Source organism: Panthera onca, chromosome B2 (genome assembly GCF_046562875.1).
Source record: "Panthera onca isolate mPanOnc1 chromosome B2, mPanOnc1 haplotype 2, whole genome shotgun sequence".
Lineage (NCBI taxonomy): Eukaryota > Metazoa > Chordata > Mammalia > Carnivora > Felidae > Panthera > Panthera onca.
In genome coordinates this window covers 96283988-96299460 of record NC_138343.1, presented here as the reverse complement: position 1 = coordinate 96299460, position 15473 = coordinate 96283988, and the positions used below count along the sequence as shown (strand labels likewise).

Here is a 15473-nt window from a genome sequence, read left to right as displayed (position 1 = left end):
TTAAAAACTCATTTCTCTTGCCAAAATCCAGGATGTACTTTGCTGCATCCCAGCCCCCACCCCAATTTTCCCTTAAGGTATTATCTGTTTCTCTATAAAGTGTTTCATCATTTTTTCCCCCAACTTGCTTATTTTTACTGGCTTCAACCATCTGCTATTGTATCTTTACTTTTGGCTTCACTTCTTAATGTTATGTAAAAGCCAATTGAATGACCTTTTACCTTTTTCTCTTTTCCAACTTATTTTAATGCATATATTCTAAATTTTGCACACTTGAACCACCTTCATTAGCTAATAGGACTGATGTACCAAGTACTAAACAAATTGAATATTACGTTAAGATGTTCTTTTTACTAAAGAGATTCTTTTCTGATAAAAAATGTGCTTACGTGCTAACCGAGTAAAACCATAGAAAATTATGGAAGATTAATCAGGACTGCAAGTTGAGAAAAGCACTGAGCATTAAGGGAACACTCATTCATGTTTGGTTGATTTATTCCCTGCGCAGACGGATGGTGGTAGTAGGAGGTGTAATTCACAGTGCTAGCTCTTAGCCGGTGTCACTGCTTGAGTGGTAGTGTGAGTCTCCTGTGTCTGTGTAGTGTAATGATGCCTGTATTCCAGCACTTGATTTTTCTACTCCTTTGCTTCCACACTAAATTGCTGTTTAAAAATGTGAACAAAAGGGGTCTGCATGTAAAAATTATTTTATGAGATCATTTTAACAGAGCTTTCAGTGTGATCAAAATATTATTTTTTAAAATGTCCCTATTTTTCTACATTGGTATTTTAAAATAAATCTCCAATTATCATCTGAGTGGGAAAGTCTTTGTGCGTTGTTGTTGTTTTTCTGGTGGTATGTTTAATTAATTCCAAGGTGGCCAGCCTATATCTTATTGCAAACTTGATCAATTATGGCATTATTTTATACTTCTCTTTTATTTCAGTCACGTATCATTAAACTACTGGTGTTCAGTAATCATTTCTGAAAAGCTCCTGGCTTGATTTCTACCCTTGCTCAACAATCCCTGTGCCCTACCCCCATTCTACTTTCTCTTCTCTCTTGCTTCCTTTTTTTCCAGCGCCTGACTTCTGCCACATGCCCATCAAACCTAATTGCAGCTTTGGGAGGACTTTGGTAAGCCAGTTCCTTGGCCCTGATGTCCCTCAGGGATTTAATTCGGGTGGGATGTGCATGTGGCCCTCGAGCCATGTCAGTGACTGCTACAGCTCCCAGATTCTAAGGGCTGGTCACCTCAGGCCCTAAAGTTGTTTCAAGTCTAGGGCAGTTTAGTCTCAGGATAGATATGGCAGGAATAATACAATTTGGGTCATTTTGTCAATGGAAATTAACCTCCAGTTCTTCTGCTAATTTTACATAAAAATCTGTGACATGTGGACTATTTTTAGTCTCCCTCAAATTATAGTGCTTTAAAACAATTTTCATGAGTATTAATTTTTTTCTTTTACAACTGAGTAATATTACTGTCATTGAATTGCTAATTATATATATATATATATATATATATTTTAACAGCACTTCTTTGATACCATTTAAACATTGGCCTTGTGTCTAAATCTTAGAGAAATTAAAGGTGAAATAGGAGAACCCACAAGGCACCCAACATTGGACTCGGGTTCATTAAACGTGGGTTAAATTTTTTTCTTGAAATGAGAAACACAACTATAATGTAGTAAGTCATCTGCCTTCCTAAAATTCTGTTATTCTTAAAATATAGTACTTTTTTCTCCAGACTTAAAAAGAGATCTGTGCTCTTATGCATTTTAGGAAATAGATCACCCTTAACCTAAAAATCCGTTGATTAACGCTTGTTACCATTTAGGGGTATTTGCTTCATATCTTGTTTCTTTTCATTTTTTAAACAAACTGTTATAACATACAGAAAAATACAAGGCTGCTCTCTATATTGAACACCTATATAATGATACCCAGATTTAAAAGATTAATTTTGCCATATTTTTTTCCAGTTTTTGTCCTTGGCCTTGTTTATATGCATATGTATGTGCATATATTGAAACATAGTTGAAATATTATATATACAGTTTTATATTCTGTCTTCATTTAACATTTTAAGTATTTTTCCATGTCATTAAAAAAATTGTAATGCTTTCTTGTAACACTAAATTTGCTCTTGTATATGGACGGATTTTTTTGTTTTTAAACAGTGATATTTCTATTTCTACTTAATTTTACATTTTATTTCCAGTTCTTTTGACTTTATATGTCACATACTTTACATGACTTAAAACGCTATTTTTCAAAACACTGCAGGTTGCAACTCATTAATGGGTCGCAAAATCAATTTAGCAGGTTGTAATCAGCATTAAAAAAAATTGGAAAGATCAGAGTATTTCTGTGATTCTTTGGCAAAAACTCTGCACATTGTAGTTGATCCTTTTGTTTCAGTCATCTGTGTATAAATAAACTTAAAAAAATTTTAACTAGGGATTGCAGTCACAGTCCTAAAGACTTATTAGGAATCTTTTCAATCAACCTACTTCATGTATGTTAGATTTGACATTTATCTTTGATGCTTACATTTTTTGGATTGACTTACTGGAATTGGATATATTAAGAGTGGGATAATAACATAGTAAAACTCTATACCTCTAGGAGTTAGCATTGGAGGGAGTTATTCTCGTGGAGGTCTGAGCAGTGCTGATCTTTCCCTTATTTTGAGGTGCTTTGAGCTGACCCAAGGGTGCTGGTCCCTTCTTTGTAGGTAGTAAATTGTTTCCTTAATATTTGACTGTAAATATACCAAAAGATTGTGATTTGGATCATGGCATAAGTGAGAATTCTGAACTCGTGAGCATACATCTCAAAAGTTTTCTCTTGTGCCCCAATTCTGCCGTCCTACCTCAGCTCTCCATCTGGAACTAATCCCTACCTTCTGTTCAAAGTGAGGACAGCCTTCTCTCATGGGCACTGATGCAGCAGTGAATTCAGTCACTTCTCCTAAATGAGGAAACAAAACACATAAACACTCCAATATATTGATTTCTCTCTATTTAAAACTTAAGGGGTAAGTCCTTCAATGTGGTATAATTCTCCAATATAGTAACTTTTCAGTGTAGCATTAAAATCTCAGCGTGTTTTTTAGAATATGTGGGGGCTTTTCTCCTGTGTGGCTATCACTCTTAAAGAATATACTCTGATTTAGGAAGAGGGACTCAATACGTGGAGCTGAATGCCTGAATGTAGCAAATGGAGAGCAGGGGAGATGAGGAAAGTCGGGAATAGTAATGGGGCTGTTTGGGTGGGATGTGTGAGATGGAGAATCTGCTGTTCTACTTCTTGAAGCTATTTATTCTCTCATCTTGTATTTTTTGGAGTCCTATTCTATGTCAGTTACTCTGCTAGGTGCAGGGCATCCAGAGATGATGAGCCTGAGTCCCTTCAAGGTTCTCACAGGTTTGTGAGGTAGTACCTGTGAGCAAATAATTAAATAGCTAGGTCGTAAAGCATTAGTGAGCCTAGGCCCTGAGCTCCAAATTACATCTAGATCTTGGCGCTTCCATGACTAATTGACTAGTGTGACTAGTAATTATTTCACTTTTCTCAGCCTTTTTTTCTAATTTTCCTCATCTGTGAAGAGATGTTACCAGTCACCTTGCATGGATTTTGTGAGAATTAGAGCATATGCACAGAAAACAGCACAGGCCTGGCATTATAGCATGTTGTAGTTGTTGTTGTTTGTCTGTGTCATCTCTATCACTTTTATCAGTGTTTTTAGTGTAAAACTAGAGGTTTGTAGTAAGTACCATAAAAGCCAACGGAAGGGGAACTACTGGCCCTCGTTCCTATACACTGCTCTGTTATAGTTCTTTGCCTCCACTGTGCATACATGTTCATACTTCTTTCTGGGTATCTGTAGAGACTCATTTGTTCGTGGAAACACTTTGTTCCTTCATGTTGGTTACTCATCCTTCCTCAGTACCCTAAAGTAAAGGAATTCTCCGAGGTTCCTTTTCTCTTCTCTTTCCTACTTTTCTCTTTTTTCTCTCCTCAAAAACTCATCCATCACTTCCTACTGGTTCAGCCACCACCTCTTTGAAGATGCTTCCCAAATCTCTGGCCACAGCATTTCCAGCTGCCTGCTGGGCATCTCCATCTGGAAGCCTTTCTTGCATTCAAAGTTAACATGTCCAAAACTGAGCTCATTAATTCCCCATTAACTCTCCTTCTTCTTCCAATCCCCGTGAATGTTAGCATCATCATCTCCAGGAAACAGGTTTGAACCTCACATTCAGCCCTTACCTTTCCTTCGCTGCATGAGGAGGGGGGAGACCCTCATGCAGTCGGCTGGCCAGACTAGCCTGTTCCACCTCCATGCTGCTGCCATTGCTCAGCTCTTCTCTTCCATCCCTGCTGCCACTGCCCTGATTTAGGCCCTCATTATCTCCCACCTGGACTATTGGAAGAAGCTACTCCTAACTAATCTTCTGTCTCCCTTTCACTGCACCCGCCATGCTACTGCCAGAGTAACAATATTAGGCCCAGAGTAACAGTTTTAGTCTTTAGCTCTGATCACATTACTCCCTTGCTGACAAACCATCCCTGCCTTCAGATGGCCTGCAGAATGAAGTCGCAACTCTAAACCTGACTTTCAAGGCCCTTCATTCTTTAGGCTGTCTTTTTTCTGGGCTTGCTCACCTTCACATAGTGCCCAGATGGGTAGCCCCACAGCTCCTAAACCTGCTCCTCATTCTTCCACTTTCTTGTCACGCATAACCTGTTTCTCCTAAAATACCCCTCTTTCCATTCCATTAATCCTATCCCATTCCTACCTCCATTCTCTGCTCAGGGAAATCTGAGCACCTCTTGGCCTCAGTCTGAATGCTACCAGTCTGAATGGTAGAGGAGCACCTCTAACAAGAAGCAGTTTTCTTTCTTCTTCCATGTACTGATAGCTTTTTGTTACTCTACTATCTTTGATATCTGTTCCTTGGATTATTCAATTTAACCATATCTTGAACCTATTATTATAGCTCTTGTATTACACCACTTATTTCTTTGTATACGTCTCATGTTTGGTACATAATGTGTTGAAGAAATGGAATTTAAGATATATGGAAAGGCGCCATAGCTGCGATTTGAGGACTTGAAATATTTACAGGATTGGGTTAAGGAAGAGAAATTAGCCAGTAGTTATGGAAAGATTCAATGATGCGGTGAAAACCGCAGTTAGCCATAGAAATCATAATGTGAGAAGGAAACAGAGCTGGGGTGCACAAAGTTTCACCCGATATTCAGTCCTTATTTCCTTGAAATTGTGTACCTATTAGAATATTAGTGTATGTTTGCTGTTCATCTGTTACAGATCTAGGGCAGAATTTTGGAGGAGGCCAAGTTTCTCCCCACCTCCAAAATTCAAGTACAGACTTTTCTGGGTGTAAATTATATTTATTATAACATAATTTAAAAATAAAATATTTTAAATATAATTTAAAAGTACTGCTATACCTATATTAATTAGCTAATTTTCTAGGACTACATAGTATCCAACATCTACTGAAATTGAATTGAAATATTACTTGAGATTTGGTACTTCTCTAGTTTGTCAACCATGCTACTCCCACATTTCTTTTTCTTTTTTAAAAGTTTTTTAAATGTTTATTTTTGAGAGAGAGACAGAGACAGAGCATGAGCGGGGAAGGGGCAGAGAGAAACAGAGATATGGAATCCCAAGCAAGCTCCAGTCTCTGAGCTGTCAGCACAGAGCCTGACGCAGGGCTCGAACTCATGAGCTGTGAGATTATGACCTCAGCCAGTCAGACGCTTAACAGACCGAGCTACCCAGGCACCCTGCTACCGCCATATTTCTCATTGACTACTGCAAAAGCCTCCTAACTGATTTCCTCATACCACTTTGTTTCCTTCTTTCCCCTCCAACCAAGTTGTTTCTCCACTGATGACAGGATTTTCTGGGGTTGTTTGTTTGTTTGTTAGATTTTAAATATCATGTCACCAGGTGCTTAATAAAATACTGCCATGGCTTCACATTGCTCTTTAGGTAAAGAGCAAAAGTCTTACCATGGCCTGTTTGACCTGTGTGGTCTCTCCTGTCTCTCCAGCCTCATTTCGTACAGTGCTCTCAGCCTCACATATACCTGTTTTTGTGCAGCAGATATACTCCTCTGTTCTGTTCTCTTCCCACCATCCCCTTTTACATCCCTTGCTCTTCCTTTGGGTATCAACTCAGTCATCGTGTCCTCAGGGAAGCCTCTGACTTTGCTTGCTAAGTCAGTTCCCCTATTATAAGCCCTCACAGTACCATCTTTTTCGTTTGTGGCATTTGGTACTGTTGTAATTTTATGTTTATTCATGATTCTTTCATTATTTCCAGTCTCTTCCGCTCACTTGCAAGTTCCACAAGCTCTGTGACCGGTTTAGCTTGTCATTGCACCTCTGCCTCGCATAGCGCCTGATGTATGGAAAGGGTTCAGTCTGTATTAGTTGAACGAATGAATGATGAAGTTTTTGTTTACATTGGCTAAAAGGAACACAGTTCTGTAGAACTTTAGTGATAAAGATTATGAGGTACTAAATACTGCTTTCATTCATGACATTATAATTTTGATGACAATAAAGGATTCTTCCAACTTTTACACCTATTATACATATTGTAGAGTATTGGATAATTAAATAAGTGAGGTGAGACCATAAAGAACCCAGAGTAAGGAAAAACTTCAGATGTCACATAGGCCAGGCTCCTCTCTAAGGTATACGTCAGAGGCTGTGCAGCTTCCTGAACATCTCTGTTAATGAGGGACTCAGCATCACCAGCGGCTACTTGGTGTTTTCTTCATGTCGAGTCAAAATTGTCCTGCCATATTTTCTATCCGGTAATGTCAGTTTCTACAGTAATTCTGTCTCCTCTACAGACAGAAGGAGCCCTTTCCGATAGTAGACAGCTCTCGTGAGTTCCTCTAGCTTTCGTTCTCCTAGCTCTTCCCCTCGCATGCTGTGCTCCTGCCATGTTGGTTCTGGAAATAGCTGTGTCCTCCTGTCTTTCCTCCAAACCTTCACCCGTATTGTTTCTTCTTTGGAACACTTTTTTTTTCCTTCACTTCCCCTCCCAGCTCTACCTCCCCTGGCTACCTCCTTTTCATCTTTTAGGTCTCAGGTCTCTTTTGCTCCCAGTTATGTTAGTTGCCCCTTCTTTCTGCTCCCTCAGTCCTTGCTCATCCCCTAGAGTAGCTCATGCCACATTTTACTGGGATTATTAATCCAGACTGTATTATCCACAAGAAGGGAGACCACAGCTCACCAGTGCTCATCATCATGCCCTCCACTGTTGTTTAGTACTATGCCTAACATGCAGTAAGCATTCATTACATTTTTGCCCCAATAAATTTGAGAACGCCAACTTTACCGTTCTCCCAGCTAGCATCTGTAGCTTTTTCTTGAGGCATGCATGTGGTAGTGTAGGATTCACCATCTTCTAGACATGTTCTAGCTGTTTGGTGTCCATCCTGAAGAGAGGCACTAAGAGCTCATGCTGTTTCAGGCCTGGACTATGTGAAACATACTATCTCTGTAAAGTTAGAATCCTAGGGATTTTTTATGCTCAGGAGCAAAATTTCTTATTCTCTGGTTGTGAGCTAATTTTGAGCTGTGGACATTATCAGTTTATCTTAGTACTGTTTTATTAAGAGTGTTAATGAAGTAAATTTATAGAAGTGTTTGAAAGCAGTTTTTAAATTTACTTAAGCTGTTCATCTATTCTCTGGTTGTTAACCACTGACTTGCATGAAAATTAGTGGTCAGAAGGTGTGCTTTTCTGACTGTTCTCTTGATTTCTATTAGCCAGTCCACTATAGGTTCTCTTCCTGACCTTTTCAGAATGTGTTCTGAAAGTGTCAAGTGTTTCAGGGATATATGATGTTTGCAGGGGTTGGGGTGTGTGGGAAGAATTCCTTAACTTCTGTCATTTGGGGAGGTAGGAAAGGAAACTTCTAAGAGATTATGTATGTGGGTAGAATGGGCTAGGCTTTGAGAGATAGGAGGAGAAATGGACTAGAAGAAAGAAAAAATACGAGCTGAGAAAAAAATACGTGGCAAAAAAGTAATAAGGACAGAGAATGTAATTTTCTGATTATGTGATCATCTACCATGTGCTTCCACAATGTTCTATGCTTTACTCATGTTGCCTCTTCCATACAGTGACTATGGAAAGTAAGCATTGCTAACCTTGTTTCATAGAAGAGGTAATGGTCTCCAAGTCCTACAGCTAATGAATGGGAGAAGAGTTTTTGTTAAACTTGTTTCTAAAGCTGCACTCTTCTAATTTGACTTAGTAAGTAGTTTTTGTATATGAGCTGAAGATGATTGGAGAGTCATTATAGCATGATGGTTAAGAGTGTATGTAGATTGTAGAGCCAGTTGGCACGGGTGGTCATGTCTTTGCTTCATCAAGGCTCTACCGCCTACCAGCTAAGAGCAAGTTGCTTGATCTCTTTGTGTGCCTCATTCTCCTTATTCATCTGCAAAATCAGGGTAATTGTGGTGCCTTCCTCTTGAAGTTGTCCTGAATTAATTTAGTTAATATGTAGTAAATTGTTAGAACAGTTCTTGGCATATGTGAAGCACTGTATAAGTGTTGTTTGTGTGTGTCTCCTGTGAAAGGTCCTGTCTCTGAACTTTGAAGATGTCAAAAGTGTTGCCACAGCTGTTTCATCAGCATGATTTAGTCTAACTTTTCTCAAAAGTAAGCCTTTCAGAGTTCTTACCACGTCATCATATCTTCGTCCCTAACCAGACTCAACCCCCAGAACATAAGCACAGGCTCACACACAGCATCACCCTCCTCTTTTCCCTTTCTAGAATTAAGAGCCAATTCAGACCTTCTCTTTAATATTATCATCTAAGAAGGGAAGAATTCACCTTTGGTAATACATTAATAAGGATCTAAGAGCATAAGTTAAAATTTGTAATTCAAAGCAAAAAGCTTAGAAAGCGCTCCCATTTTACATTTACTTGTTCCAAAATGGAGTGCTTCCCAGCCTCCCTGCATTTCGGGTCTACAGGATTTTAAGTAGAAAGCTACATGATAATGAAGAGCTTTGGATATTTCTGATGATTCTTTGTTGCTCTTGTGATATAACAATGGCTGTAAATTAACTTTTTTTTCCTAGGAAATTAGAACTTCTTTTTAAAAATTACTAATGCCTCAAACTTGCTGATGATCACTTACTGCATTGAGGAGAAATATAATTAGAGAAGGAGCTATATCTATTCCTTTTCAGAGAACCTGAAGTTCTTCCTTATTTTGAAACCAATGAGGGTACAAAGGGGACCTTTTTAAAAATTTGTTTCAAGGCAAAGGGGCAAAAATTTTCCTTAAGTAATGAACTAACTCATTAATTTTGGCTATATTAATTTAAATTAGTTCTTTGTTCAGAATTTACGAAGGAAGACTTAATAATTTAATGGAATATTATATTACAAACTTTTAATGTTTTTTTCACTACATTCAAGAACTGTGTTCATAACATGTACATAATACCTATTTGATTAGTGCTCATGAGCTTTGTTCTAAATATTAATTTATTATAATATATTGTCCATCTTTCGTTCGTTCGTTCTTTCCCTTTCTTCCTCTTTCTTTCTTTCTTTCTTTCTTTCTTTCTTTCTGATGATGATGATGATGATGATGCCATTTAGTTCTTGTGTGACACCCATTTGCAATACTTGGAGATTAAAAAAAACCAAAACATGTATTCCTGGCCTTAGTTGTAGTAAAAATTATGGAAATTCAATACTCATAGCAAAAATAAAATGACATGCTAAGTTAAAGCCATATTGTTGTCTAGAATGATAATGCTTTCCATAAATAATAGGAAATGGCAACACTTGCTGATGGCATACATTTCCATTTTACTTACCAAATAAATTTTTAAGTCATTTGAATTTGTCACTTTAATTCTCTGAGTATCTTCTCTACGTGTGAAGACAGAAATCATTTTTTGCCCCTCTCCCTTACCACCATCATCACCAAATAACATCACTTCATCTAAGCCATACAATTTGTATTTCAGTTGCTGTCAGCTACCATAAAGCACTTTAAAACTGTGGGTTGAGCAGATGGTTGAGATTGTGAGACGTAGGGTACAGATCGTAGGAAAACCCAGAAACAGGAGGAAGCCAGATCATTAGGTCCCACAATTGGAGACTGTCGCTTTTAAAACCAGCCCTGGGTTTCTCTAGTTGATTCCTGAACTCATTGCTTCCTCCTGTTAGCTCTTCCCCCAGTTCTGTTTCTGTGAACAAGTCCAATTCTCTGACTTTGGAAGTATAGGTGAATGGTAGCAATTTCCTAACTTGATCTGACTGATTCTGTGAAAATATGTTAATCCTCTTCTTTCTTTGTTGGCAGGGGGCTTGTACATGAGAGCCGGCATAACCTCCAGTTGAGGGGCTTGGTGGTGTTACTTATTTCTAAAGCAGCTGGGCCCAGCAGCGTGAATGCATCATGTCAGAACTATGATATGGTCAGTGGGATCTATTCATGGTAAGAAGAACTTAGTCTTTTGACATCGCTCTTTGAATTGTGTTTCCTCTTACTGAACAGCGGTCAGTGGAAATCACTATTTAGTTTTTTATCATTCTCTGATTCAAGGATAGATTAAAATATTTTATAAGGTTAAAAATGTATTTTTATTGTTCTCTTTTTAAAAGTTTACTTACTGATTTATTTAAGCAGTCTGTACACCCAGTGTGAGGCTCAAACTCAAAACCCCGAGATCAAGAGTCGAATTTTCCTCCAACTGAGCCAGCCAGGAATCCCCACCTTTTATTAATGTAATTTTATTGCTCTTAACAAGTCTGACAGACTTAGCAGCTCCATGCATAACTGGGGAATCCCTGTACATTTGTGTTGAAAACTTTCATTTCTACTCTGGGCATTTATAGTTTTCTATTCATGAGGTGCCTGGGTAACTCAGTCAATTAAACATCTGACTCTTGATTTCGGCTCAGGTCACAGTCGTGGGATTGAGCCCCGCCGTGAGCTCTGCACTGAGGTAGAGCTTGCCTAAGACTCTCTTTCTCTCTCTCTCTGCCCCTCAACCCCCTTTGTGCTCTCTCCCTAAAATTAAAAAAGATAAATTTCTATTCATGACTACCTCTCCTTGATTATCATTGTATCATTGTATTTTTATAGAGGTTTACTCTAGGATTTACGATTTTAAACCTACTCAGAATGATACCTAGTTATAAAATAATGATGCAGCTATCATTTTAGGAGAAGTAGTATACTTCAAATGCTGCATCATTTATTTTATTATGCTTCTTTTTATGGTGAAGAGGTTTTTACTAAAGTTACTTAGGATAAGAAATTTTTTCTCCTTGGGGCACCTGGGTGGCTCAGTCGGTTAAGCATCTCACTTCGGCTCAGGTCATGAACTCGCGGTCTGTGAGTTCGAGCCCCGCGTCGGGCTCTGTGCTGACGGCTCAGAGCCTGGAGCCTGTTTCGAATTCTGGGTCTCTGCCCCTCCCCTGCTCATGCTCTGTGTCTCTGTCTCTCAAAAATACATAAACATTTAAAAATTTTTTTTAATAAAAAAAAGGAAATTTTTTTCTCTTCTCTCATATGTTTAGACTAAACAATAAATCTATGAGAGGACACCCAGGTGGCTTAGTTGATTGAGCATCTGACTTCAGCTCAGGTTATGATCTCATCATTTGTGAGTTCAAGCCCCACATTGGGCTCTCTGCTGTCAGTGCAGAGCCTGCTTCAGATCCTCTGTCCCCATCTCTCTCTCTCTGCCCCTCCCCTGCTCACACGAGTACATGCTCTCTCTCTCTCTCTCTCTTTCTCAAAAATAAGTAAACATTAAAAAAAATTTATGAGTATGAGTCATTTTTGCTACATATAAAACAAACTTAAAATTTTCAGTTTTATTTTTTTAAATCACTGCATATTTTTAGTAACAGTGTATCATCAATAACTTTATTTAATTTAGTATTGTACATGACACTATTAAAAGGCTCTAGAGAGCCTCTAGATAGCCTGTGCAGGTGGGCTTTGGCATGTGAAATTAAAACCACTCCAGGAGTGCCTGGGTGACTCGGCTGAGTGTCCAACCCTTGAGTTCCTCTCAGGTCATGGTCCCAGGATTATAGAATTGAGCCCCATGTCTCTGAGCACGGGGCCTGCTTGGGATTCTCTCTCTCTTTCTCTCTCTTTCTCTCTTCCTCTCTTTCTCTCTTTCTCTCTCTCCCTCTGCCCCTCTCTTCCTCTCTCTCTGTCTCTCTCTCAAATGAAAATAAATAAAACGATCCTAAAAACATGGGTGACAAGGAAAATTTCCCCACCAAAGGAAGCATTTCTAGGAAGTTTGACTTATAGTAGTCTTATCCATACATTTTTTCTTATATAATATTCAGAGATGACTATTGCTTACCAGCTAAGAAGTCTGATAATCCTTCCTCATTAACAAGCAAGCAGGCAAAGTTATTAATATCATGGCTACAGATGACCCCTCCTCCAGGGTCAGGATAATTTTGTAGACCTTTTACCATTTATCCATACAAGTATCTTTACTGGAAGGGATACCTTGGTGTCATTTTCAGTTCCTACTCACTGTGAAATAATTTATGTTTGCTTAGTGCTTTGTAGGTTCCTGATCATTTTTATGATGGTTATCCCATTTGATCCTCACAAAATGCTATAGATGAGAGATGTCGTTATACTTATTTTACTCTTGAGCAAACTGAGATTCACACATCCTGAGACTTTCAAGATGGCACAACTGGCAAATGAGAAAAGTCGAGGCTCCAGCTACAGTACTTTTTCTTCCAAGTTTCATGTTATTTTCTTGATTCTATTCAGTTTCTCTTTTTCTTTTAATTTTTTAATGTTTATTTTTGAGAGAGAGAGAGAGAAAGGTCGGGAGGGATAGAGAGCGAGGGAGACACAGAATTCGAAGCAGGCTCCAGGCTCCATGCTGTCAGCACAGAGCCTGATGCGGGGCCCGAACTCACAAACTGCGAGATCATGACCTGAGCCGAAGTCGGACACTTAACTGACTAAGCCACCCAGGAGCCCCTCCATTCAGCTTTTCTCATCCAATTCGAAGAATTTATGTCACATATAGGTTAGACTATCCATTAAATTAGTATACCAAAAACAGTCTTATGCTTGTATGTCTTTGCAAAACTTCTGAATGGAAAGTAACTTGGCAAATCTTTTATACATCTATGTCCTTCCCCAATCTGTTTGAATTAGAGCTCAAACATTATGCTATGAGTTTTATAGAAAGTTATTGACTGAGTTTATCAGTTAAATTAACTAGAGAAAATACATAAAGATCTGTAATAAGTACCAATAACCTGTTAGTCTCTGGAAAGCAAATGGACCTCATTTTCACCTTGTATCCCATGTATCTCTGTTGCCTTTAGGAATTCTGTTGCTTTTCAGTCTGCTGACTGACTATTTAATTGGTCAGGCCTCTGCTCTTGAAATTGGTTAACCATACATACCTCTGATGAACACCAGCTATGTTTTATTTTCTCTCATCCTAAAATAAGCCTTGGAAAGTACTACTTGATGCGTAATAGGTGTTCAATAAATATTTGTTGCATAAATGAATCATTCCCATCTTACAGAAAAATAATCTAATACTGAGATTAAGACTTGTCTAAAATCTTCTAATTAGAAAGTGATAGAGTTGGGATTTAAATCCTGATTCTGCTCTAAAATGTATACTCTTTATACTATGCAGGTGCTGGTATCTGTATGCGCACAGTGCACCGTGATGTGACCTTGTGTTGTGAATTTCTTATCTAGCAACTAAGAAACAGCTGCATCACCTTCTGATCCTTTACAGGAACAGAGCACATTTGGCAGATGGTCATAGTAATATGAACAGTTGTAAAAGAACTTTGCAAAACAGTAGGTGGTACATTATGAGTATAAAAACTTTATAAATAATATAAATGGATTTCATATTCAAGTGTATAGAATCGACAATTACATTTAGCAAATAATCCTGGTGGGTTGTTCTAGGTTATTTTCTGTAATCAAACTTGATCTGGTAAGTCGTTGGTGATGCTTGTGCGTTTTACATACTTGTTAATGTGAAAATGTAATTTAGCACAGTACTATGAGAAACCATTAATTTGTTTCTCTACCCCTGCAGTCATTTGTTTGGCTCCTGCTTCCTTAATTGTTCAAGTGTAACTTTTGCTGGAGGCTTGTATCTATAATGCCACAGTGAATTATTTAACATTTGAGGGAAGTACTGACTTGGGAGCTTTTTAATTCACCTCCAAACTGCTGGGATTTACATTGTGTTTTTCTCTCATAACTTTGACTTTGAGGTCAGATAATGGGACCTGAGTAAATTACCTAAGGGACCAAAAGTGAGTTAGGTGACCTCTTTTGTTTGGCCTAAGGATATAACTGATGGATGTAACCTGTGGATATGTTTAGTAAACTTATCATTTAATGGCCAAAAGAGGCAGAAGTTAGGCTAAAATGTAATAGCTACATTTTGAAAAACAGTTAAGAGAGCTACATTTATAAAAACGCACTATAAACATCTACCATAGCCTTTTGCCAACAAGGCAATGAACTTTAGTTATTCCACCAATCCTGACTTTAAAAAATTGGTTGCAAAAGTGATTAGTCAAAAACGTATTACTATAATTTTGTATGATGACAGGTGGTGACTATACTTATTCTGGTGAGCACTGAGTAATGTGTGGAATTGTCACATCACTTCATTGTACATCTGAAATTAATATAACATTGTATGTCAACTATACTTCAATAATAAAAAAATTAATTTTTTTAGAAGTATTACTGGGGTGCCTGAGTGGCTCTATTGGTTAAGCATCCAACTCTTAGTTTCAGCTCAGGTCATGACCTCATGGTTCATGGGTTTTAGCCCCACCTCAGGCTCCATACTGCTGGTGCAGAGCCTGCTTGGAATTGTCCCTCTCTCCCCCCTCTCTCTCTGCCACTCCCCTGCTCAGATGCTCTCTCTCAAAATAAATAAATAAATAATTAATTAAATAATTAAAGTATTACTAAGTTTACAAGTACCCCTAGCCACTCCTGAGAAAATAAGTTTATAACTTCCTGTTACTGTTAATGATAGATTACTTTTATGTATAAAAAAATTATAATCCATAAAACATGATATTACAAACTGTGGACTTCTGTAATATAACATGATTATTAAGTTTAAAGAAATTCAGGTGAATTTTTTTTTTTAACTAATGCTTCAGCTCTCTCAGTTGTTTTAGCAAGAATTGATTCAATTATTTCTCATCTAACAGATATAAACAGACCACATATTTTCTTTTTTTTTTTTTAATGTTTTTTTATTTTTGAGAGAGAGAGAGAGCATGCGAGCGCAAGCCCGGGAAGGGCAGAGAGAGAGGGAGACAGAATCCGAAGCAGGCTCCGTTCCATCGGCACAGAGCCTGACGCAGGGCT

At 38.1% G+C, this 15473-nt stretch overlaps 1 protein-coding gene across 3 annotated transcripts in view; it reads left to right on the top strand.

Moving 5' to 3' along the window:
- The window catches only part of PDSS2 (decaprenyl diphosphate synthase subunit 2), a 285557-nt gene that overhangs the window by 95857 nt on the left and 174227 nt on the right, over positions 1-15473 (top strand). For all 3 annotated transcript variants that reach the window (XR_013555704.2, XM_060616310.3, XM_060616307.3), the window contains exon 2: positions 10404-10538. Coding sequence is in view for 2 of the 3 variants with exons in the window: in XM_060616310.3 (XP_060472293.1) it covers positions 10404-10538 (135 nt within the window). In the remaining variant the exon portion in view is untranslated. The remainder of the gene's footprint in view (positions 1-10403; positions 10539-15473) is intronic.